Here is a 23,983-nt window from a genome sequence, read left to right as displayed (position 1 = left end):
CTTTATTTTGCGTCACTTCCCTGTCGACTTCCTTTTCACCGTAGCGACAAGGGAGGGACAAGCTGCGAAAATGAGGTTAGCGCAAATTCTGTCAAATAAATCCAAAAAATAAACGTTTTCGACATTTAAACCAAATGATATGTATCGCCTAAGAGTCTATTATCATTCTGTGATGCGGTGGTTGTGTTGTTTGGTCCAGTTTTATCTGAAATCGTTGTCGCTAAAAGTGAACGTATGTGACCGGGTTCACCAGCCGGCGAAGGAAACCATGCTAAACTTTTAACATCTAATCCATCGTCATCCGTTGATTTAGACCTGATCCAGTGTCACAGTCTAACATCTAATGTGTAGATTAACTCTCCTAGATGCGATTCATCCAAATTTATAACAACTTTTTAAACATTTTATGACTTTTTTCAGCGCCGTTGCTCCGCGTCGCCGGTGAACGGACTCTGATGGGACTTGTAACACATTTTAGTCGCTGTAACTATTTTATTATTTTTCCGTCCTTACAGTAAGGTTTCCAGGGACACGCTGTATGAAGCCGTGAAGGAGGTCCTGCAGGGCTCCTTGGCCAAGCCCAGGAAGTAAGTTTATATCGCTAAATCCAATAGATACATTTATATACCTTAATACAGAATATCTGTAGAGTATCTGAAGGCCATATCCTCTTTAAACACACGTTTAATGAAGGTAAACATGTAATTTACATCAAGCTTTAATGTCACCTTTGTATAATGTTTTTTTGATTGTGTATATATTTAATTATTGTATACAATATTGTTAAATCTGTGAGTAAAATATTAAGATTGTGTCTTTTGAAATTACATCTTAAGGCCCCACTTTGTGTCATACAGGTATGATGGAGAATATGGACCCACAAGTGTTAATGTATAATGTTAAACTTTCTGTCTGTAGGTTTACGGAGTCTGTGGAGCTGCAGATCAGCTTGAAAAACTATGATCCCCAGAAGGACAAGCGTTTCTCCGGCACTGTCAGGTTCGACCTTTTACTGTCTCACCCACCCTTTTCCTTGTGTGCTTCCAGCCCTGTCTGAGCATCAAAACATACCTTTTTTTATACATATGGAAAACAGAGGCTTGATAAACTTGGAAAATTTAAAAAAGGTTCAGACAGGCCAGGGGCGCACATGGAGAAGTACTCTGGGTAGTCTGACTGAGCCGACTCGGCTTTGGCTGGGGAAGGTGAAGCAGACGGACCCCTACCCTGGGTCTTAAAACATGAGGGAAGGCTTTGAGTGGCAGAGCTGGTTAGTTCATGTCCTCATGCCGACCAATTTAAATAAAGAGGTCAGCTGGACACCGACCACGGTGGTGGTATGGGTAAGAACTTCTTTACTCTACTGCAAAATCAGGGTGGTGTCACTGGGAATGGCAGATTATTAGTTTCAGATGAAGGCCTTTTTTAGCAGTTAAATGCTTTTACAGTTTGTTTTTTCCCCGATTGAGGTCAAATGTTACAATTTATCACCAAAACCAACTTTGTGCTGAAAATGCAATGTACAATATGTTGCACACTAGTTGGACTGGATTCATTACATGTAATTATTCACGATTAACTTGCAGGAAGCAAACGAACAACGGTTCATGAAAGCAACAAAAAAGATCTGCTCATGAATTTGACAGTGATGGACAATTTATGAGTCCACATCCTGCCATGTTACCAGACACCGTCCCTGAATCAGCTGTGCGGTTGTCGCCGTTGTTTCTAACTGTTTTGTCGCTGCGCAGGCTGAAGACTCTCCCCAGGCCCAAGTTCTCCGTGTGCGTCCTGGGAGACCAGCAGCATTGTGACGAGGCCAAAGCTGCCGACATGCCACACATGGACATCGAGGCTCTGAAGAAGCTCAACAAGAACAAGAAGATGGTCAAGAAGCTTGGTACGCAGCTACGAACATGACCACTCGTTGAGATGTTTTTAATGCTAATGAGGAGAATGAGTTTTTTAACGTTGCTAACTTTCTGCTGTCCTTTTGTAGCCAAGAAGTACGACGCCTTCCTGGCTTCAGAGTCTCTGATCAAACAGATCCCTCGTATCCTGGGTCCCGGTCTGAACAAGGCTGGCAAGTTCCCCTCCCTGCTCACCCACAACGAGAACCTGAACACCAAGGTGGACGAGGTCAAATCCACCATCAAATTCCAGATGAAGAAGGTACGTTCAGCAGCGATTCATTCAGTAAAATAGATGTACGGGTGCTGAATCTGTCTTAGGAATTTAGATTTCTTCTGTTTTCAACAAGTGAGCAACATAGGACCCTTAAATATGGAAGTTTCTAGTGGAACCACATCGACTGTAATAGTAGATTAATCCACCGCTAATCACAGCGCTGCACTTTATATTAAACATCTTCCTCTGGATTTTAACAAGCAATACTGGATCATTCAATCTATAGTTGCCACTTTTCAATTCTAGTTCAATGATTAAATGAATGTTGTATTGATACAATTGACTGTCGGGTCACTGAAGAATATATTGGCATTTGTGTTGTAGGTGCTGTGTCTGGCTGTGGCTGTCGGACACGTCAAGATGACAGAGGAAGAGCTGGTGTACAACATCCACCTGTCCGTCAACTTCCTGGTGTCTCTGCTGAAGAAGAACTGGCAGAACGTGCGCGCCCTCTACGTCAAGAGCACCATGGGCAAACCCCAGCGCCTCTACTAAATGACGGCTTTTCTGTTAATAAAACAATGGAGCTTCTCCAAAGTTGATGGTTTTGCATTGTTTTTTTTTCCTTCTTCAGTTTTGTCTTCACTGACATGGTTTAAAACATTGGTTTTCATAGTTTAGAGACAATTGCTCATTTCCCCCCAGTTATTTAATTATTAGCTTTTAGTTTCTTTTGTAAAAAATCTTGGAATAGTCAAATGAAATGGGTTTTATAATCTGTACAAAATGAGAAACATAGTCGATCCTCAAACCTTTTCAGAAACAAAACACTCCTAACACAATGATATGTATGGAGTAGACAAGATAATTATAATTCAGATGTATCTCATTCACATATAGCAGGTTTACTATCAAACTTTGAGATTAGTTGAACATACTAGCTTTAGATTTATGAAATTCAAATATCCCATTTGCTTTTGTTGTATTAACAAGTTCAATGGACTTTAAAGTACAGCACTGTACATGCAGTAAAATGTAATTCAAAGCTGATCAAACAATCTTACACTAGTAATGGGCAAATTGTTTGAATAGAGGAGTAAATGATTGAAAACATTATCGCCTTGAAATCATAAGGTGGACCGAAGCTTTCTGCCGCTCCAACTCTTCCAACAGCTGAGACCAGAAAGACAAAACTGAACCAGAAGTTTTCCTCCCGTCATTCAGAGCTGAGAGCTGACTTCAGTCCGTATGTTCCCTTTCTCAGAGGACTGAGAGGGAGACGAGGCACATTTTATTCTTTACACCACCAGTAATTATTTACCACAGATAAAAACAGCCGTGCACTGGAGCTACCCATGAGCCTCTTGGGGTGGCCGCCCTGCTCTGCTCTGACTGTGGATCTCTTAATAGGATTATCTATTCTCAGTACAGGAGAAAGGCAAGGGGAGAAAATGAACCAAAGAGGGACGGGAACTTGTGAGAATATGTTTGTGTTTTCAGCAACAATAATGAAGAAGCCCCTGTTGACCCTGAAGAGGATTTAAACCTTTTAATCTGAGTAAAACATTTGGATTACTCTCAGCAGCTAACGAAGCGATGAACGCTGAGGTGAGTCAAATAATCTTCCACCTGCTCCTGCTCCTCTTCACACAGGAACTATTTCTATTTAATAAGCAGTGACAAGAGTTTCTGAATATGTTTCAGCCTGATGCAGAGACAAACAGCTGCAGCCTGCCCACCATGCTGGGCAGTGATGACAGTGATGAAGGTAACACTTGCTCATTAAAAAAAAAAAAAAACAGTTCCCAGCGTCATGGCTCTGAATTTAATCTGCATCTTATCTCTGGGACAGAAACCAGCCAAGAGGAGCTTCCCATCACGAGCTGGAACGAGCTGTCCATCATAGAGCGCGTGGGCCTCAACAGGTGCAATTACAAACACAATGTAGTTATGATGAATTCAGTTTAATCAACCTGGTTCTTTTGACCTTTAATTAAGCATCTATCCTTTTTTCTGACAGTGTAGAGATGTCAGAGAAAGATCTGGAGGTAAGGCCTCACGTTTTATTCACCATGATGTCACAGATTAAATATTGTTTCATCTCATTCTTCCTCTTTGTATTGTGCATTTTGAACTTTTATTCTTGGCCCTTTGTCCTAATGTTGGTTTTAAGTATTGAGGTGTGAAATGCTTAAATTTATTGCAGTTGACACAGTTTATGTCAATGAATGAACATTTTACTACTTTCCTCAAGTTTAGTTGAGTTGTTATTTTTCAACCACATAAAATACATCTAATGCAATATAGTTTATCTCCAGGACCAGGGATTAAAATCTGTCATATAGTCGAAACGGGTATCAAAACGTGCGGCCTGTGGGCCAAAACTGGCCAGGCAGGGGGTCCAAACCGACATAATATTGTTAAAACTGCACATATTTTTTATCAAGAATTTTTAGGTTGTTTATAATATGTTTTGTAAAAGGATGTAAACATCTTAATAATGGACTAAAACAAAGGGAGAAGTTCAAAGTTATCTTTATTTATAGGTTATCATGCTATTATTTTACTGGTCCGGCCCATTTGAGATCAAATTGCGCTGTCTGTGGCCCCTGAACTAAACTGAGTTAGGCACCGCTGATGTAAGGGTTTACAGTGAGTTACTGAGTTACTGAGTTACTGTGTGTGTGTGTGTGTGTGTGCTCTCAGACGGCCTTCTCTCAGATCACCCTGGCTTTCAGCTGTGACCAGTACACCCTGAAGCAGAGGCTGCAGGGCGAGGAACACGCCCGCAACCTGGCTGAGGAGAACGTCCAGCTGGAGCTGAGCAGAGGCAGGGAGACTCTAGAGGTCAGTATGACACCGATGATCTGAACTGCAATTATTTCAGGCCACAGAGGAGTCGAGGAGGGACATGTGTTGTGCGTTGTGTGTCTGCAGACACTGAAGGGCCTGTGTCTGGACAGTAAGCGCAGTAAGATCCTGCAGAGGCTGGAGCTTTCCATGGACATCCTCGGTGGGACTGTGGAGCGAATCTCTAACACAGCTGAGGTCCTCGGGGCCGTGCACCAGGTAACTTACACCAGTTTGTTTCTTGCAGCTAAAGCCATTTTCTTTTCTTTTTTTAATTCTATTTTACAGCTGGAACAACAGAGCAGCAAGAAAAATGAATTTCAAGCTTTGAGCCTTTAATGAAAGTTTTCAAGTGTTTGTTAAAACAAAGGTGTCCAGGTGAATATTTACCAAAAACCAGTTGTATTTTGGAATTTCTTGTTTCCGTTTGCCTTTGAGCTGCTGTGGAAACCAGTGAGGAGGCATGAAATTCTGTTCGGCAAATACCATAATTTTTAATTTAATGTGTCTAATTGGGACGTCTGAGTCCTCTACAGGCTCTAATTAAACCATTTCTTGTGACTGGATTCAGAGGCAAAAAAGATTATTTAAATATTGTAAGCATTTGTTAGAAGGTCTATATTGTTATTCTTCACTTTACTAGTGTTTAACTGAAAAACTTATCATCTGACAGAGCACAATAAACCACCAGATGACATGATTTAGAGTTTGTACATCATTAGTCAGTGGTAAATCATAGCCCAGATGCTCTGCAGATTTCTCCCAGATAAAAGGATCTGACTTCCTCACTGCTGGTACGCAGCACATTATTAATTATTGTGTGTAGATTTCCATTGTTTGTATCACTTGGGATCTCTCTCATTTCTTTTTTTTTTTTTTTTTTTTTTCATATGTTTGATTTTATCTGAAAACCTTCAAAACATAGTGTCAACAGAATGTGAAAGAACAAGTGTTTGGTGTTGTGTTGCTGAGGTAGCTGCTTAAAGGAACTATGCAATATATTTGCCACATTTTTTTAACTAAGGAGTAATTTTTTTTTTTTTTGATCAAAATTTTATTTAATTCCTCAAAACATTAGAAAAGAGAAAAAACATCTCTCTCATTTCTGTCTGTGATAGGAGGCACGAGTGAGTCGAGCGGTCGAGCTCATGGTGGCTCACGTGGAGAATCTGAGGAGGAGACATGACAGAAACTCGGCGGAGTTGGAGGAGGCCAAGAAGGCGATCCAGCAGCAGAACCCGAGCGGAAACGCCACCGATCCCAGAGCCTCACCAGGTTTCCCACACTTTAGTCTGAAGCTTTTTGTGCAGCTCACAAGCGGTGTCATGTTCACTGACCACTGGATCTCTTGTCCTAGACCCAGAGGAGAGCGAGAAGAGGAAGAGGAACACCCAGCAGGTATGGAGATATCCTTGGCTCGTTGTGACGTCATATTTAAACAGCTAGACAACTTTTCATTCTCCTCTTGTCTCCTACTTTCTCCATTTAGAGCAGCGGGCGTCGAAGAGTCAGCATATCAGTCATTACCGGCCCAGACCAGGTCAAAGCTCTCACTCTCTCTCCACTGATGTTATCATCAAAACGCAACAGAGCGCCTTTGACCAACACATTTCTTGTCTCTGCAGGAGAGAAGGCGAGAGGCGAAGAAGCGGGCGGCTCACGGAGGCTCCTCCAGCAGGAAGTCGTGCCCTTCTCCATCCCAGAGCTCAGAGTCCAGCTGCTCCGCCATGGCCAAGGACGACACCTGCTTAGTGGACGACAGGTCAACTGGAGACTCTGGGTTTAAGCTCTGTTCATGATAAACGAAGCGTAGAGCAGCAACCATGAATCACAGATACTGATGTTGTTTTCTCTGTTGTATTTCTCTATTTCTTCTTTTCAGGCAACTTGATGCAGATGAAACACCGTCAGAAGCTCCAGCTGCTCAGCCTCCTCCAGACCCTTCTCCCACCCCCAGCACAGAGTGTCCCCAATCAAAACCAGTGGAGACCAGCAAAACCCAAAACAAAACGTATAACCTGGAATCACAATCACAGAAACACCAAACAATACAGGAGCCTGCAGCAATTACCAGTTTGCTGAGGCTGTTTTTAATTATATTAAATATAAGTACTTTTTGACAACAGAATAGGTCTTATGTTTTATGTGTGTTGTCTTTTAAAGCTGCAGTGGCCAGACTGACTTGTACCAGCTTGAATCTCTATCTGTGTGGCAACAATTCTGTTAAACTAAAGCACAATTGAGAACAAAAAAATTAAGAGCTCCTCTAGAACTCTCATCCACTTTTTCCCCCCAATCTTTCAGCCACTTTGACTTTGCAGGTTGTTTTCTGGAGAAATGTTACTATCTTAACTTATAGTTCCTCTGTATTTCCTACAGTCCCCCTCCGGATACTTTACGACAGAGACACAAGGGCAGAGCTGCGTTATCAAAGAAGAAGTTAGACCGGGACAAAAGGAGCACAAATATCTACAGACGTATCTCTACGGGCACGTACGTTGATGATTTGTTAAGAGTCCTTTGATGACTATGATGATTGTTTCCTGTGGTCAAACACTGACTTTTCTCCTCAGGAATGGATCTCTGTGGAGACGACGCCCTCTGGCTCACTGGCTGCATCGCTGTCGCTGGCTCGTCCTCTGCTTGTACCTGTGTGTGCTTTTCTGTGTCGTAATGCTGACGTACTTCTTGTGGCAGCTTCATGAAGCAGAATATGAGCCATGATCTGCTCCTTTGGGATCCGCCGTCACCTCTACTGTGAACATTACCTCACTTTAAAACTCTTTGTGTATGAATATAAAACATTTTGATGTAAAAGTTAGGTTTCTTTGTGCTCCTTTTATCTCAGATAACACATTCATCTTCTACATAGAAATGCCACTAACATCATGTTCAGTCACATTTTTTTTATTATAAATATACAAAACATATCAAAACTGATACAATCATTGGTTAGTAACAAAACAGCAAACTGCAGTGAAAACATTCATCAAACCACCATTAAAGCCATCAGTGATTAATTATTAAGAGTTAATAGCAAACGTTAAAATTGAGCAAACGTTAAAATTGAGCTTACTTCACGTCATGGCTAGACAGATGTTAAACTTTAACTAGAGATATAAACATTCATTTTCAAAGATGTTCCAAACTTTTAGTAATAAGTCTCTATGTTGTAAGAGGGAAACTTTAAATAATAGATAAATATAGTGTAATGTTTAAATTATATTAGGAATGGGAGAACTCATTTTAAAACTACTGTAGGCGAATTTTATGTGCAACGTGTGTGCCAGCCACAAAGCAATTCTTGAAACCACAGCAAGTTTATGATCAATTGACACGTTAATGGAATTGCATGAACCTCAGTTCACCTCAGAGGTTTTTTTTCATGATCAAGCATTATAAAACAATTTAAAATAAATAGAACTGGCATAGCACCTTACATTAATTTTTAAATTAAAAGAGGAGAGAGAAATGTGCTCATCAGGATACCCACAGGTCCATGTTTTCTGCATCATGTCAACATACGATCTCACAGAGAGTCCACAGACTTAATAAATACAGAGATAAATAAAAAGGAGTAGCATACATCCTACTGAACATACTGCAGAGGAGCAGAGGTCTCCGTTACACTTGGCTCACGATTTCAGCGTCCTCGGCCACAAACCACTGGAGTGGAGTCCCGTCTGCAGCTCTCTGCAGAATCACATGACCTGACCCCTGCAACAAACACATGACATCAGTGTCACATAGTGCTCATATATCATCTATAGATTGTTTCAAGGCTGCAACACTTGGTTAAAGCAGAAGTGAGTGATATATTTGTGTTAATATAAGTCTTAAATAGTTATATCTTCCGACAGCAATCACTTACATAGAGTGTTTGGACTGAAACACGGGTCTCTCAGTCCCTCTGCTCTGCTCTGAGCCGAAGAGAAAACATTTATCGTATCCTACAGTTTTTATCCAATGAGGAGAGAGAACGGCATGCAGGGCTGTGTGTGCAGCCAAGGAACGCCGTGAATGTGGTGACGTAGCGACGAGGACTGTTATGGTGCGTTCAAGGAAACTTTTTTTTCCTTCCGTGAAGTCGTACCAGTTCGATCTGGTACGAGTTCACCGGTCGGAAGTTACGAGTGGCCGTTATAGTGACTTTCACCGGTAAAACAGGTCGGAAAAACACGAGTGGGTTGCCTGGAACGCTACAAAGTCGTAAATTGTGACTTGAAGCTGTAATTTACGATTTCAAAAGCCTGCCTGGAACGCAGCATTAGCGAAAACGACCGGACCACTCACTTCTGCTTTAAGTAATTGATCAGTCACACAACAAGTTGGTTAATAACTGATTAATCATTCCTGTCATTTGCTTAACAAAATCAAACGTGACAAATGTAATTGTTTCAGCTTCTTAAATGTAAGTTTTTGCCACTTTTCCATGTCTGAACATTATCATAAAATTCATATCAGTTGCAGCCGGCCTTACATCTGTTAAGACTCTAAACCAGATTGAACGACTTATCCGTGACCTATTGTTTTAACTGGTGTGTGTAGTGTGTTATGGTCTGTTAGATTAACATCTTCATTAGTACCAACCTGTTTAAATGGATGCAGGTGAGGTGAAGTTGGGCTTCTGACACCGAGGGAGCTCTGCTGATCTGAGCAGCTCGGCCACAACTTCTGCAGCTGATTCCTCTGGTGCCAGGACCTCAGCTCCTCTGACACAATCTCCCTGGGCATCAGCCTGATGGCGTGGTTCGGGTACTCCTTCAGCGAGGGTGTTCTCACCAGCCTGGTGTAAGGCGGAGGGGGTTTCAGGACTCCCCTTGGAGACAATGCTTCGTCCTGCCACTGTCTTTGCTGAGGGCTGCGCACTACGGGAGGAGAGGACACGAAACATCTCCCCATGTCCAGGTCTTGAGGAGAGAGAGGGCCGTCCTCTGGCATGGCCTTGACGTAGTTGGGGCTGGGCTGAGACTGGCTCATGTTCTTGTGTGGGCTGGAGAAGCTGGAGAGTCCTTTTTTCTGTGCTTGAAAGTGGAAGCCATAAGGTGGCGGGCAGAGCTTTGGGATCTCAGAGGGTCCGTCCCTGCTAGGAGAGCTGATGTAGGAGGAGGACGAGTGCTCTGAGCTGCTGTCTTCAGAGCTGGACTGGTACAGACGCAGGGGAGAGTACTCTGGAGAACGCACCATGAAGTCAGCCACGCAGCGCCGCTGGGGCAGCCTGGCTCGTCCTCGACTGTTCTCTGAGCTGAGACGCTCCAAGTCAGCAGACAGCTTACTCTTAGGAAGTCTGAGGAAACAAATCATATCACATTGTAACACCAAAGCACACACATGTACATCCTTTGAACCACAGACATTTGACATATCTGACATGATGTCTTGGTGTACCTGAAGGACTGGGAATACTGGCGGCGCACGTGCAGCTCTGGCGTGGAGGGGGCGCTGGTGGAGTGGTTGTGATACAGAGCCGAGTTCTTGATGAACTGTGAGAGAGGAATCCGGCCGCTCTCTGCAGACACCTGGGTTCCTGCTGGACTACTGCACACAACACAAATAAGAGGGACGACTTGAGTCATGTAGCATGTAGGAGATCTCCTTACTGTGTGATGATGACTCTCATAAAAAGGGAGCCAGTGCAGCATTATACAAAAATCTGGACTGTGAAGTTAAGGTTAATTTTAGACCAATGTAATTTCAATTTGTAAAATGCCAAAACAGAAAAGGAAAAAAAAAAAATAAAATAATGATACCTATTTGGTACATGCATCTGAAGCATTAACATAACTTTAAGAACATTAAGATAACAGCTGTATGAACACTGACAGATTAACTCTGTGTTTCTTTAATGTAATGGTCAGGTTAACTGAAAAATAAGTTCATATAGATTTGTTGTTACATTGTCGCTTTACGCGCGCTTCACAATCATACCTGGACCTGCTGCTGCAAGCAGACTGGGGTTTTGTGCCCTTCTGGTACGGCTGGTCCAGACTGGACTCCTTCCACGGAGAGTTCTGGATGGGGGAGCGCTCGTACTCCACACTGAGCTGGCTTGACGACTGCGGAGACAGCTGCAGGGGGTCTGAATAGGAGTTACCCAGCACTGGAGGAGAGTGGGGGCTGGGCGGGTCCACATCTATAAACAGAGAGAGGAAATCACTGTCAGGCAGCACTGACACACTGTGATTTTTATTTTTATACTATTGTGGTCTGTCAGGGCACGTAGCGATTGTGTTACTCCAATAGATATCACATCTACATGATCTTTTATATAGATAATATAGATTGTATCTTTATGGTATATAAAGAAACTAAATACATTTACTGAGAGGCTACTCGATTACAATTTTGAGCTACAGGGCACAAAATATTCACAATTACTACGTATACTACGTAATATTACATACTACAATTTATATTATTCTGAAACTCCCCACAATGAGTATTTTTATGCCAACATGTACTTCTTCAATGTACATGTTACTACTGCAACAGAGTATTTCATCTTAAAACCCATTTTGTGTATGAATATAGTTGTGTCTCACCATCATCCAGGGCCACTACGTCAGACAGGGAGCTGTCATCAGAAATGCACAGATCTGCAAATACAAAACAAGCATCTTAATAACGTCCATCATGTTCATGGGTGTAATTCAAGTATTGGCCTGTAGGGGGCAGCAGTGGCACTCACCTTTGTTCTGAGTGGTTGGGATGTTGATGCACGGTGAGTTGCACTGGCTCTTGATCCTGTGCTGGAGCACGGCCTCCTGTAGATCTCTCACTTTCTTCTCCTCTCTCTTGCACTGCTGCAGCCGGCTCTTCTTCTGCGGCTTGCTGAGTTTTCCCTCCAGGGAGAGTTTCCGGGCCGCTTCATAAATCTGCTGCTGAAGAGCCAAGTCGGTTTCCAGTGCTTGCAACTCTGAGTCCTGTAATAGAGACATTGAAATGTAGGCGATGAACAATAGTCTCTTTTACTCATTCATGTTGATCAAAATGACTAAGCTGTGATCATGTCTGTAGATAGATAGATAGATAGATAGATAGATAGATAGATAGATAGATAGATAGATAGATAGATAGATAGATAGATAGATAGATAGATAGGTAATACTCAGAAAATTAGAATATCGTGAAAAAGTTCATTCACTTCCCCATGATTGCGAACTGTACTGAACCAGACAGAGAGCTTTTAAAGGCTCAGGAACCCTTTGCAGGTGTTTTGGATTAATTGGCTGACAATTTGAGCTACAACATTGAACTTTTTCACGATATTCAAATTTTTTGAGATTCTGATTTTGGGGTTTTCATAAGCTGTAAGCCATAATAATCAAAATTCTAACAAATAAAAGCTTGAAATATCTTGCAATGCCTGTTATGAGTCTAAATAATATATTCATTTCACCTTTTAAGTTGAATTACTTAAATGAATGAACGTTTTCACGATATTCTAATTTTCTGAGTATTACCTGTAGATAGATAGATAGATAGATAGATAGATAGATAGATAGATAGATAGATAGATAGATAGATAGATAGATAGATAGATAGATAGATAGATAGATAGATAGATAGATAGATAGATAGATAGATAGATAGATAGATAGATAGATATACTTTATTGATCCTAAGCTGGGAAATTACAGGCTGTACCTGTTTATCCAGGTGGATCAGGCCTTCGTCCAACTTGAAGGAAGCTCCGATCCTCCTTCTGACCCGAGGAGGCTTCTCATCGGGCATCAGAGGATAGTCTGAGGGTAGTGTGCCAGTCAGCTCCTGTGAAGACAAAAACTCAGTTATGACCCTGAAATACAGATTGCAACCCTGCAGTATTTGTTCGTTCAGAGCTACGATAATGTTTTTAATCTGGCACAGAGTCTCCACAGAGTTATAACTTACTGCCTCTCTGATGCAGAGCTTTCTCAGCTCCAGCAGGCAGAGCTCCAGACGCTCCTCCAGAGACTGGTGCTTCAGCTTCAGGGCTCTGGTGTGGGTGGTCAGGTCCTTCACTGGAGATGTAGGACTGTCTGGACCTGCAGAGAGACACACAGCAGATTCCTCATCAGCAACTGTATCAGCCATAGAAATAAATATACATCCTATAATTCACTATTTCTACTATATTCTACTTTCATTCTGTAAGGATAGAAATGTTTGAGATGATTCAGCAAAAGAATAGACTGCAAGAAAGCAAACGTAAACATTTTCTGCTTTGTGCATATCTTGATCATGTCTCTGTATTAAAACAAATAAATACAAAGCTGCATAAGATGTTTGTTTATATGTGTAAAAAGGTGTTAAATCCTCTAATACTTTAAAACAAAACAAAACAAAAAAAAACTTTTAAATACGAATATCGGCCTGAACTAGAATAGGTAGTATTAATGTGTTTTGATGATGTAGGCTAGCTCTGGTTTGTGCATGAGATGCATCAAAACCAAATGCTGTGTTGTGGTATTGATAATCTATTGCATATTTGTTCTTACCAGAGTGCAAGATAATCCCACTGTCAGTGTCACTGATCTCCTCTTTACTCTCCATGGCCGTCATTGTGACGCTGCTCTCAAGTTTTAGCAATACCTGTTGAAATAAGTTGGTTCAGATTAATATAATTAAATTGATCACTTAGAGGAGCACAGACCCTCCAGTCTCTGTTCCTGCCACATGGCTTCATTCATTCTGGCTCCTGCTGTTTTACTTAACAAAAGTGAATGACTGGCGAGTGTCCTTTCACACACTTATCCATGCAGCTCAGTATCTCTCCCCTCCTCCCTCTCTTTTTTTCTCCTTCCCATGCTCAATCACAAAAGAGGCAGCCCCTCACGGTTGACTCGGCACATGTGCGGGGGTTAATCCGAATCGTGGTGCCATGGTGACGGGGCATGGTGCCGCTGGCCGGGGGAGTGTGTCGCCGTGAGGCGTGTCAGAGGGCGTTTAAAGAGCCCAGACCCCGAAAAAGAAAGCAGATGGCAGCGGGAATTACCCCACTCATGGACTGCACCTGTTCTCCCCCCCCTGCGCCCCTCCCTCAGCTCCTATTCAACCAGTGTCCAGAAAACCCTCTGGGGCTTTGAAGTGGAAGAATGTCTCAATGCTGGGCTTGTCCGCGCAGCGTCAGATCACAAGGTCCCTGCTGACTCCTGTGCAACACTGCCCATTTCACAAACAACACACTTTCACAAACAGGCGAGCACAATTCATGTTTATGGCCTGCTCCGCTCCATTGTTGCTCTGCACCAAACATCTGACAGACAATAACCTAAAAACAAGATGGAGAGGGGAACGACAGCAAGATGAGGAAAACAGTCACAGCAACAAATTGGTGGTGATGTTTGGGGAATAAAAACCCACGAGTGGTTTTTATTTTCTCCATTTTGAGGTAAATTAATTCACTCTGGTTCTCGTATGTCTGCCACCAACTGGAGATTGCATGAGAAAATGCTGTTGGCACTAACATGATTAAATGATATTATAATCTTTATGTAAATGCTACACATTCATAAAAAGGCACAGTTCATAAACTTTATGACTCCTGGAGCAGCCTCTGTGCTAAAACCACGTAAGCAAAACTCACACAAGACGTAAATGATGTGTCATTATTCAGGAATAAACGGAGGCAGGGAAACATAAAGACACCGCATGAGTGAATGTGTTGCTAAGGCTGCTGCTGTGTATAATCCTCAGCTCCTCTCTCGTCCTCTGTGTTTGGAGATTGGTATCAGGCCTTTTCCTGCAGGGACCAGGAAGACTCAGAGCCTGTGTGGATGAGAACCTCCTCTAAACAGGATATTATTGTGCATGTTATAGGCCCGACCCATTCACCACAGCAACTCATGTGAACTGATGCAGCTATGAGCAGCCGGCAGCACAATGAAGTAGAGCCAGGCAGCTCGAGTCAGTAAAACAACACTGCAACAAAAGGCCCTGTATCCACCAACCGGCCTCAATAATCTGCTGTGGGCGCAATATCTGCTGACAACTCCGCTTCAGGCCCGAGCAGCATTGTTTTAGGCCAACACCGAGACAAGGCTGCTGTGAGCAGTGGAGAAAGGAGCAACGTTGAGTTTTTACTGTACAAATTCTAGGACCCGCCGTCGTCCCCTCAGACGCAGCAACCTAAAACTAATGACGTCGTCAGGAATCCGGCCTGGTAATCAGACACAGGCAGGGTAATGTGGGATTTACCCACTTACACCCCATAACTCTCTGAAGATTTTCACAAGAGTCTGTGGTCGGAGGTCTAGGCTGAGTGGGTGGGTTCGGGTAAAACAGCAAATCCCGTTAGAAGTTGCAGCTCATTGCCTCATGGCCATTTATCATAGCTTTCTCATATTTATACTCAAAGGAAGAGCCAGAAAAAAACATACTTCTCTTGATCGAGTGCAACAGGAATAGCAGTCCATTTCCTGAGTGGATGGCGGCTGATAGCACAGTCTCCACCCAGAGGACGAGATCGATGTAGCCATAACATCTTAATGGAGGAAAGTGTGTGATCATCACTAATGAAGACCGTCTAGAAACGTGTCAGAGATGGGAGTTGGAGGGTCTCCACCCATCCTCCTTTGCTTTACCGGACCGTGACAGTGTAACATCTACGGAAGTGGGTGTTTATGGCAAGAGATCACGATGTGGATTCACTGTCTCGCAGACTTCCCCCACCACCCTTTCCCATGAGCCTTTGGAGCTGCAATCTCCTGGAATGCCGCCACCGCTGCCGTGCTCATTACCACTGTGGTCGGCCCTGGAATTACCGACGGACCAACGGGGACCAGCCTCACCGAGGAAACAGTGAGGGATGCCTGAAACCAGACCGAGGCCCTGTTCGAACCCTGTAATTAAGATTCTCCACTGAATGCTGATACTATGGAAGAAACCAAACGACTTTACAGCATGCCTTATTTCAGAGTCTGATGAGAAGCCAAAATCCATTCAGCAAAATGGATCCACTCTGTACACACACAGTATGGGTTAGGGGGCTGCTGGGGGAAAAGTGCATCGATGTGGGGGAGCAGCAAGAGTGAGAGAAAGTGAACTGTTGCATTAGAAAGCATGTCTCTGGAGTCAGATCTTTAGCTTAGGAAGCACAGACAGCAGCCACGTGTGGACAAGAGGTGATATGATGACATGAAGTTGATTTAAGCCAAAGGTGTGAGGCCATTACTGGCTGACTGCTGGTCTCATCTGTTTGTCAGACCAGCACTGTTAGGTAGGCTTGGTGCAGGGACCATAGCTCCTACAGAGACAATGCAGGGTTATATGCTCTCAGTCTCTGGAGGCCATATGCTGGCCAGACGCAGCAGCTCTGTCACAGCCCAGCGACAGCGTAAATACAGAGGCCAAGAAGAGCTGTTCCATTGTTCGCCAGAGGCTGAAGGGCTGACTGGGGATCGTGGCACCTTGTCCCTCTGAGTCATCATTTCTGAGGCCTCTGAATAGACACTAATGGTCATCCTAGGATGTGGTTACAGCTCTTCACCCACAAGTAGCCACCGTTGACAAAAGAACCGGGGGACTCCAGGGCATAACAACACTGAGGTGTTGTCTTTGGCACCACAGTAACGCTGCATGTCTGTCAACATGTGGACTGTAGGAGGCTGTGTTTATTCTGCCGATGTGGGCACAAACAACTATGTGTTGTCCCACATTACCTCTTTTTTTCTATGAAAACAATTTGTCTATACTACTACTGGGCAGGGTATTGATCTGTCCAGACTTAGTTGTCTTTTTAGTTTTCAGTTTGTTAACAGACACATTTGTAAGAGGAACTGCAGTTAAGGAGGAAACACTCAGACCAAAGAAAAATTAACAATGCCAGAGTTTGCATATTATCAATTAGAACAATAAATAATGCATTAAAATCTAACAGCAAGATGTATTTTAAGTATTAAAATAAAAAGTAGCATGCGGAATAGTTTCTTTCATAGTGTTATCGGATTAGTAGCCTACCACCTATAGATTACTGTATAAAAATCAATTTAATGTCACAGTTGTAGCTGTAGCTGTAGCTCTCATGTAAAGTAATAAGGTGATGGAGTAAAGTCTCATTCAAATGAAGTAGGGAGAAAGCAGAACATTAAATATGTAAGTGCTTTATAAACATCTCAATGACATGGTGGAAAATACATTAACTTCAGTACTCTAAAAGACTTGAAGAAATTTTAATTGAGAAAAGTAGTACTTTTTACTGCATTACATTTATTTGACAGTAATAGTCAAACTGACACTGAGCCTCTATAATAAAGCCCTATAGTTTCCACACAGGTGTTTTCACTTAATATGGCTCTTTAAACCTGATCAAACTAAAGCTGTGCAAAAGCTACAAGTCCAAAAGTCCTCAAAATGCTTAATTTTGCTGCAGAAGATAATTTGTGGACTTAAAATAAAACGATATTTTGTTACCCTCTGGGAGTCCATAAGATACACACCATGAACCCTTTTCTAACCCTTTTCATAATGACTGCTTATTAGCAGCTACCTACCTAGTAGGCTACAAGATTCCTTTAGTTTTTGTATTTTTTTACATGAATCCAGGTAGTTCTTCCATCACTGTTAGTTACTTTACAACATGAAGACTGAACACTTATCTTATTGTAATATCGGACGTTTTCGTGATAAACAAATGGAATAGACAATTTATCGAAACTGTAAACGGTTTTGAATTAGTCTGAAGTTAAGCCACAGCATCTTTGATCTCTTACTCTTCTTCTGGTTGTATACGTGTCGCTCGCTCTCCCTTCACTTTCTGTCATATATCAAACTTCTACAAATTTGTGAGTGCCGGTGGGACTCACCTTGTGTTGTGTTTTCAGTCCGTCTACTTCAGCATCCTCTCCTGTGGAGCAGCAGCTGTCCACACTTTCTCTGATCTGATGCGAGGGCAGCGCTTGGGACATCTGTTCCAGTCAACCCCACTTTCTAGCTGAAGGGGGGCCACTTTATTGGCCTTTGTTTAAGTATCTTTGGAAGCCAAAATCTTATCTTGATTTACTTCATAACCTATTTATTATAGTGATTTTAATCCCAAAAGTTTGCATCTTCCCCAAAGTAAATTTCTAATCGGGAAAGATGTTTTTTGTTGCCTCTCTCCCCCCCTGACTGTTTTGTAAGTGGTTCGGTCCGACGCTGCTGACTTTCCAGACACGCTCTGCGTATTGACACAGCACGCGACGCGACGCGCGAAGGGGCAATTTGAGAAGAGGCACAAAGGATGAATGACCAAGAGAGAGACGATCTCAAGGCAGCTGGCATGTAAACAAGACTCCATCCATCCTAAAACACCTTCACAACATGGTTTTACTAACAGGGACAAGTTTAGCCTGTTTTCAATCAGCATAAATAAGACGATTTATTTAAAAAAAAAAAAATACTTGTAGGACTTTTTCACTTCCACACATGGAAATATAGTAGTGCATAGTGTTATAACTAGATTACACCTGATGAACACCTGATATAGTAGGTAAAAAGAAAAAATGTCATAGGCCTACCAAAGACGGAATCCCCTTAGTAACTCATGGTCAGTCTATAGCCTACAATATTGCCTGGTAGAGTCATTAATTGCAGTTTATAAACCCTTTATAAATGGTACTTAACCAGATAGACATAGGCTAGTTATACTTTTAGGACGCTACATCTCAGAGGTAGGCTACACATTGCACTTTTTACTCCACTACATTTATTTAACAGTTAATGACAATCAAATGATCTAACCTATAACATTTGAATGATTTCGTGAATTTAAATGATAGTTCTGTGCTTGAAAGTACAGGAATAGAGGATTAGTAGACCTATCTGTATATGCCTATGTCCTGAAACTTGAATAGACCTATTACAGGCGTATAGACCCCACTTCACTGAAGCTCTAGTCTGGTCCCTCACTTGTTAGACACTATGGATAAAAACATCTGCCACTGTCAGTGTAAATGTTTATTATATTGATAGTTTTCCTGGATAGATATGATTCTTTCTGTACAGGGTAAGACTACCTTTCTAAAATAACCTATTCTGAAACAGGCTGCTTTTATTTGCCTTCAGTCAGTGGCTTCACTGACTTTCCCAAATGTCTCCGGTGCTTTAACCAGGCCCTTGGGTATTCCCAGCCTATATGTCCTGAAAAGCCTCCTCCAGATGGCCTGTGCTTTCTCCTATCATCCCGTGATGGAATGAAAAGATCAGCTAATTAAACAAAGTCCCATATCCATGTGAAAGAACCGTGAGAGTCCTCAGGGAGGAGAGCTGCATGCAAATCAGTCACCAGTACTTTGAATTGTGTCCAGCAAAACAACGCATCTCTGCAAACCATGAAGCCTTTATTTCCACAGCACACGGACACACTAAAAATCAAAAGTCATGACAGAAACAGATAAACAAACAGATTTGTAACACTGAGGGGATTTCTACTGATACAAAACAGGTCTGTTGAGAAATGTGTCTGTTAACAATCTAGTTGTCTTCTTAAGTAAGAACTGGGCTTGACTGAAGTGGCCCTGAAGAAGTATGAGAAGTTGATTTGAAAAAATAAATAGTATCATAGAAAACATAAAAAATATCCAGCTTCTGAGCAGTAGTAGCTTTCCCTTTGCAAATATTTATCCGCATAATTATGAATAAAAAAAATAGCACTTCCACTCTCTCATTGGAAACAGAGCTGTGGTTTTGTGAAGATGTATTTAAATCTGGATTATGTATTTCCTGGTTTATATGATCCATATGCAAATTCTGATATTTCTGTGAAGAGATGCAAAGTCAGCTGTTGCCTCTGTGATGTTGTTTTTTTTAATGTGTTAAACTCAGCAGACAATGACCATAAAGATTTATGGCCACTATGGTGATATGCTGCAGGGGCTGATGGGAGCCATAGGGTCTCACTGATCAAAGCGCTCATACGTCTGTGTGCGCCTCAGGTTGTCCCTCACACGGACAAACTCTGGGATCTTCAGCTGGTTCTCCCGCCGCCTGATCTCCTCTTGTTCATACTGGAAAAAAATAAAAAAATTAAAGTCAGTATGTCAGTAGCCTATATCTGCTTTCATCCAGTGTCAGTCATCCACCTTTGTCCAACAGTAGTTTAGCCTACTGTCGACAAGAGTCTGCATGTTCTGTGAATTATTGGATAAACTGACATTTTTAGTATTGAGCCTTTATCCAAATAAAACCAACTAAGAGGTTAGCAGGGCTTTATGCATTCTGTTGGATTGTTTACAACTCAAAAGTGACATGTGTCCAAACTAGATGTTGTTACCTTAAAAATCCATGATTATACTAATATTACTAATAACGAAAACTGTTAATTAGGACCAGAGTAAAACGTTTATAGTAACTTTTTAACTGCATTTTGCATGTTTCTGACCTCTTGTAGCTTCTGCTGCCTCTTGCGGAGCTCTGTCTCCAGATCCGAGGGCCCCCGTCGCGCCATCTCCTCCTCCTTGTGCAGCTCCAGTCTGCGCTGCTCCAACACTCGCTTCAGCTCTGGTTTCTCCTCCAGCAGCAGGCCCCTGCACGGTCAAGCAGAGTCACAGTCACACTGAACAACAAAATCCACCTACAGTACAGGTGTTTAGAGGAGGTGTTGGACTTCCTGTACCGTTTATGGCTGAGCAGCAGCTCCCTGTGGAGGTCCTGGTAGCTCGGTGGGTCCACTGACGAGCCGTTCAGTTTCCTGGGCTGAACAATGTCGTCGCTGAAGTCTCCTGTGGACTGACGGCACAGCGGTGGGTGGCCAACTGAGTTCTCTGAGGAACACAAACAACCTTATATCTGTACTATGATCAATTCTACTAAACTAAAACTACTCCAAACTCTAACTGTCACTGTCGTTTACTGACTAGTATTTTTACATTCCTGGTAATTTAAGTTTCATATATTTAGGTCAATTGACCATAGAAATTAAAATAATTCATTTGGTTAGTGCACAGAGAGATAATTATATCAAACAAATCATGCAATCATTCAAACAAATTGATTGATCAACAGTCTTTAATTGCTCCTTAAACAATTCTTTTAGCAATCGAATACTGCTATCCATTGCATCATCAGATGTATAATGTGCTTCTCAAGATACCTTTTTTGTGATGGCCATATCCTGGTTTCTGTTGGTTTTAAAAGTGGGAGAGAAAACAGAAAAAACAGACACACCCTGTTAGTAATTTGACCTAACTAACATGTCACACTTGATGTATGAAAACACCGTCTTTATTTTGTTCAACGCCAGATTGGACAGAAGGTATAATTAGATAAAGGTTAAAAGGAACAGTGCCTGCTGTGGTGCTTAAGCAGGTGAGCTGTGTTTTACTTGGAGCACAGAGGTGATGTAAGAGCTCTGTCAGCTACTAAGGTTTGGCACGACAGCGAAACCAGAAATATACATATGGTAGTGGTAATTACCATGAAAAATATGTTGATATCTATATTAACTATACATTTGTGATGTCACAACAGTGGATTAGACCTGGGCCTGTCTTCTTGCTTGTAACACAACCAGACGGATACCTCTGCCACACCTTGTGAAACCAGATCAGCTGGAGGACGGATCATATTGAGCAGAGAGCAGATGGCAGACGCTGTTGTTGTTGTTGTCCTGCCTTACTCAGGCAGGTAACAGCATATTCCTGCTATTACTGTCCTACAGATGACCCTCATAACCCTCAGGCTCTGTATTTGGAGTTGTGCCTTTTACTGTCCCTGACGCCGCCATAAGCCCTCAGATCCTGTCCCTCTTCGGGCCCCTGCAGAGCGGGCGAGCCAGGACGTGACCTGACTGATGTCTGACCTGATGGAAACCATTGTTTCCAGACTGGGCCTGCAAGGCTGGGATTAATTCCAGCAAACTCACTGACTCCACCTGATCTCCCACAACTTCTCTGTCCCTCTAAGCACAGCCACTTTGAATTGTAATTGGCACAAATTAATTCCTTAGATGTAGCGCTGCCATATGTTTACCCTCAGAAACATTGTTGATGGATTGAATTCTAGTTTTTGTCATCCACGTCCAGTCGTAGCCAAATGGTCTGTGATTTCTTCTTGGTGTCAGATAAATACTGTGTTCTTCGAAAATACAACATACCTAATATCTTGACAAGAGAGCTTTTTCATCCTGGTATAAAAAAGAATTCAGTAAACCTGGGTCCGATTTTTACACCCAGTGTATAACTACATCAGTTATCTGAAGTGATTGAAGTCATTTGAGAGTCAAGGGAGAATTTAAGTATCCAGAAAAAGCAGAAATAATTCTCAAGAACATAAAATATTCACACTTGATAAATCAAAACCTGCGCTGTAGCCTACTGTTTACCAAACTAAAATAATGATATAATTACACAGAGTCTGTAATGGCCTACAATGAAGGGGCTGAACATCAAATTCAATAATCTTTGTTGTTCTAATCTGAGGGATGATTCTGGATTGCCCAGCGACAGTATCCTGTAATAAGGCATACACTCAGATTTTGTATATTTATAGAATAATATTGGGAAGAATATGAAGTCTTTTGGACACATTGAATTCAATTCAAGCTTTGACAGATGGCCACCAGAGCAGACCTTAACCTCTTATTCACCAGACAGGAGTAAAGGTCCAAGAAAACAGCATGCAAGAACTCACTTTCTTTGGAGATGACCCCTCCATGGCAAAATGGCGCAAGAGGTGCACTGTTCCTGTCCAGTATCAGTTGCCCTGTTTTAGTTCATTATCCAAAGAATCACAGCTCCTCACATAGTCAGTCAGTTGTCTGTTTGTTTGTTGCATCCAAGTCCAACATACTGGCATTAATGAGGGCTCCTCGCACTCAGTCCTCCATGCAGTTGTAGTCAATAGTGGTAGTAGACACTGAAATCTTATTACGCCATTCAAGATTACCTCACAACCCCCACAAGGCAAGGACACTAGATTAGTTAATTGCCGCCGACACAAATGCAGCTTAAAACCAACGTAGCACGGCACTATTGCCAGTCCATTGCTCTACCACCGAGCCCATTAATGTTGACAAAGGCTCCGACAAACAAGGATTTTCAGGCTGTATGGTTTCGCAGCAGCAGCACGTGTGTTTTTTCTTCCAGAGATTCAGTTGGTTTGGCTGCTGTTTCAAAAAAAAAAAAAAAACACTGTCTGACTGAAAGTTGTTCTAAGTTACTGTACAAACAGTACGTTGTCTTTTTACTGCGTGTCCTCTGCTGTAGAGTTCAAAGCCACTAGGACCAGTCTTTATTTAATTTCCAGTCACCCAAAATGCAGAATAGTGTGGGGGGCACAGTAGCTACAAATATGATAAATTATGTTTTGTTTTTGTTGTGATTTTTTAAATTCATAATGAGTTAAATTAGTTATTTTTTCAGTTTTGTCTCGTAATTTATTGATTATAGCAAGATCTTTGCGCCTCCATCTTAATCTCTGCTCATTTTAGAATAGCTTTTAAAATGTTACTAAGTCTGTTCAAGGCTAATCAGTGTCTCCCTCCAAATTGTATTTCTAAGGACAACATCCATGTGAGCCAAATTGTAATTGGAGGTGCTCTGGCAAGGATCGCCTGCTGCTCCTCAAAGAGGGTTTGTAACTAGAGGTGACAGAGCTTTTGTTGTCAAAGCTCAGGGATGCCGTGCCAGAGGAAGTCAGGCTGGCCACCTCAACCTTCAAGTCCCTTCATACTAAAACAGGCTAACATTTGTGTCTTGTGTTAGTTATTTTAAGATGTTGGTGTCTCTTTCCTCTTCAAAGCACTTGAAACTAGTATTTTCCAAAATCCTATCCAAAGAAAGTTAATATTGTGATTCTGATTCTGACAAAAAAGTAACATAGGCTTGGACAATTAATTGGTATATTATCAAAATCACATGATGACCAAGGGCAATACCCAAAACACGTGATGGGAATTTTTAAGGATAATGCGTCGCAACTAGAAATGTACAATAGGCCTACTCTACAGAAGTAAAGGAACATGCTTTTTAAAAATGCATGGCCCAAAATCACATCATCATATAACTGTTGTGTGAAAATGAAATAAAACCATTCTGAGTAAAAGTCA

At 42.0% G+C, this 23,983-nt stretch overlaps 3 protein-coding genes across 3 annotated transcripts; 1 reads left to right on the top strand and 2 right to left on the bottom strand.

Moving 5' to 3' along the window:
• Positions 1–21: 21 nt before the first annotated feature.
• rpl10a (ribosomal protein L10a) lies at positions 22–2,729 on the top strand. Its single transcript, XM_083975576.1, has 6 exons — positions 22–75; positions 516–587; positions 919–999; positions 1,752–1,900; positions 2,000–2,172; positions 2,512–2,729. Exons 1-6 carry the CDS (start codon positions 71–73, stop codon positions 2,680–2,682), a joined length of 651 nt encoding a protein of 216 aa, XP_083831702.1. The 5' UTR covers positions 22–70; the 3' UTR covers positions 2,683–2,729.
• Positions 2,730–8,601: 5,872 nt separating this feature from the next.
• On the bottom strand, positions 8,602–13,521 carry inavaa (innate immunity activator a; the record flags this gene model as incomplete). Its single annotated transcript, XM_083975984.1, has 9 exons — positions 8,602–8,694; positions 9,568–10,264; positions 10,366–10,515; positions 10,906–11,110; positions 11,520–11,573; positions 11,666–11,900; positions 12,625–12,747; positions 12,871–13,004; positions 13,458–13,521. 9 exons carry the CDS (start codon positions 13,519–13,521, stop codon positions 8,602–8,604), a joined length of 1,755 nt encoding a protein of 584 aa, XP_083832110.1.
• Positions 13,522–19,832: 6,311 nt separating this feature from the next.
• On the bottom strand, positions 19,833–22,590 carry LOC310989014 (protein FAM107B; the record flags this gene model as incomplete). The annotated part of the gene is made up of 5 exons (XM_083975860.1): positions 19,833–19,943; positions 20,318–20,462; positions 20,552–20,699; positions 21,029–21,056; positions 22,567–22,590. 5 exons carry the CDS (start codon positions 22,588–22,590, stop codon positions 19,833–19,835), a joined length of 456 nt encoding a protein of 151 aa, XP_083831986.1.
• Between the last annotated feature and the right edge of the window lie 1,393 nt (positions 22,591–23,983).

Source organism: Trachurus trachurus (genome assembly GCF_905171665.1).
Source record: "Trachurus trachurus genome assembly, chromosome: 7".
Classification (NCBI taxonomy): domain Eukaryota; kingdom Metazoa; phylum Chordata; class Actinopteri; order Carangiformes; family Carangidae; genus Trachurus; species Trachurus trachurus.
The sequence above is the reverse complement of the archived record's forward strand: the minus strand, read 5'-3'. Positions and strand labels throughout refer to the sequence as shown.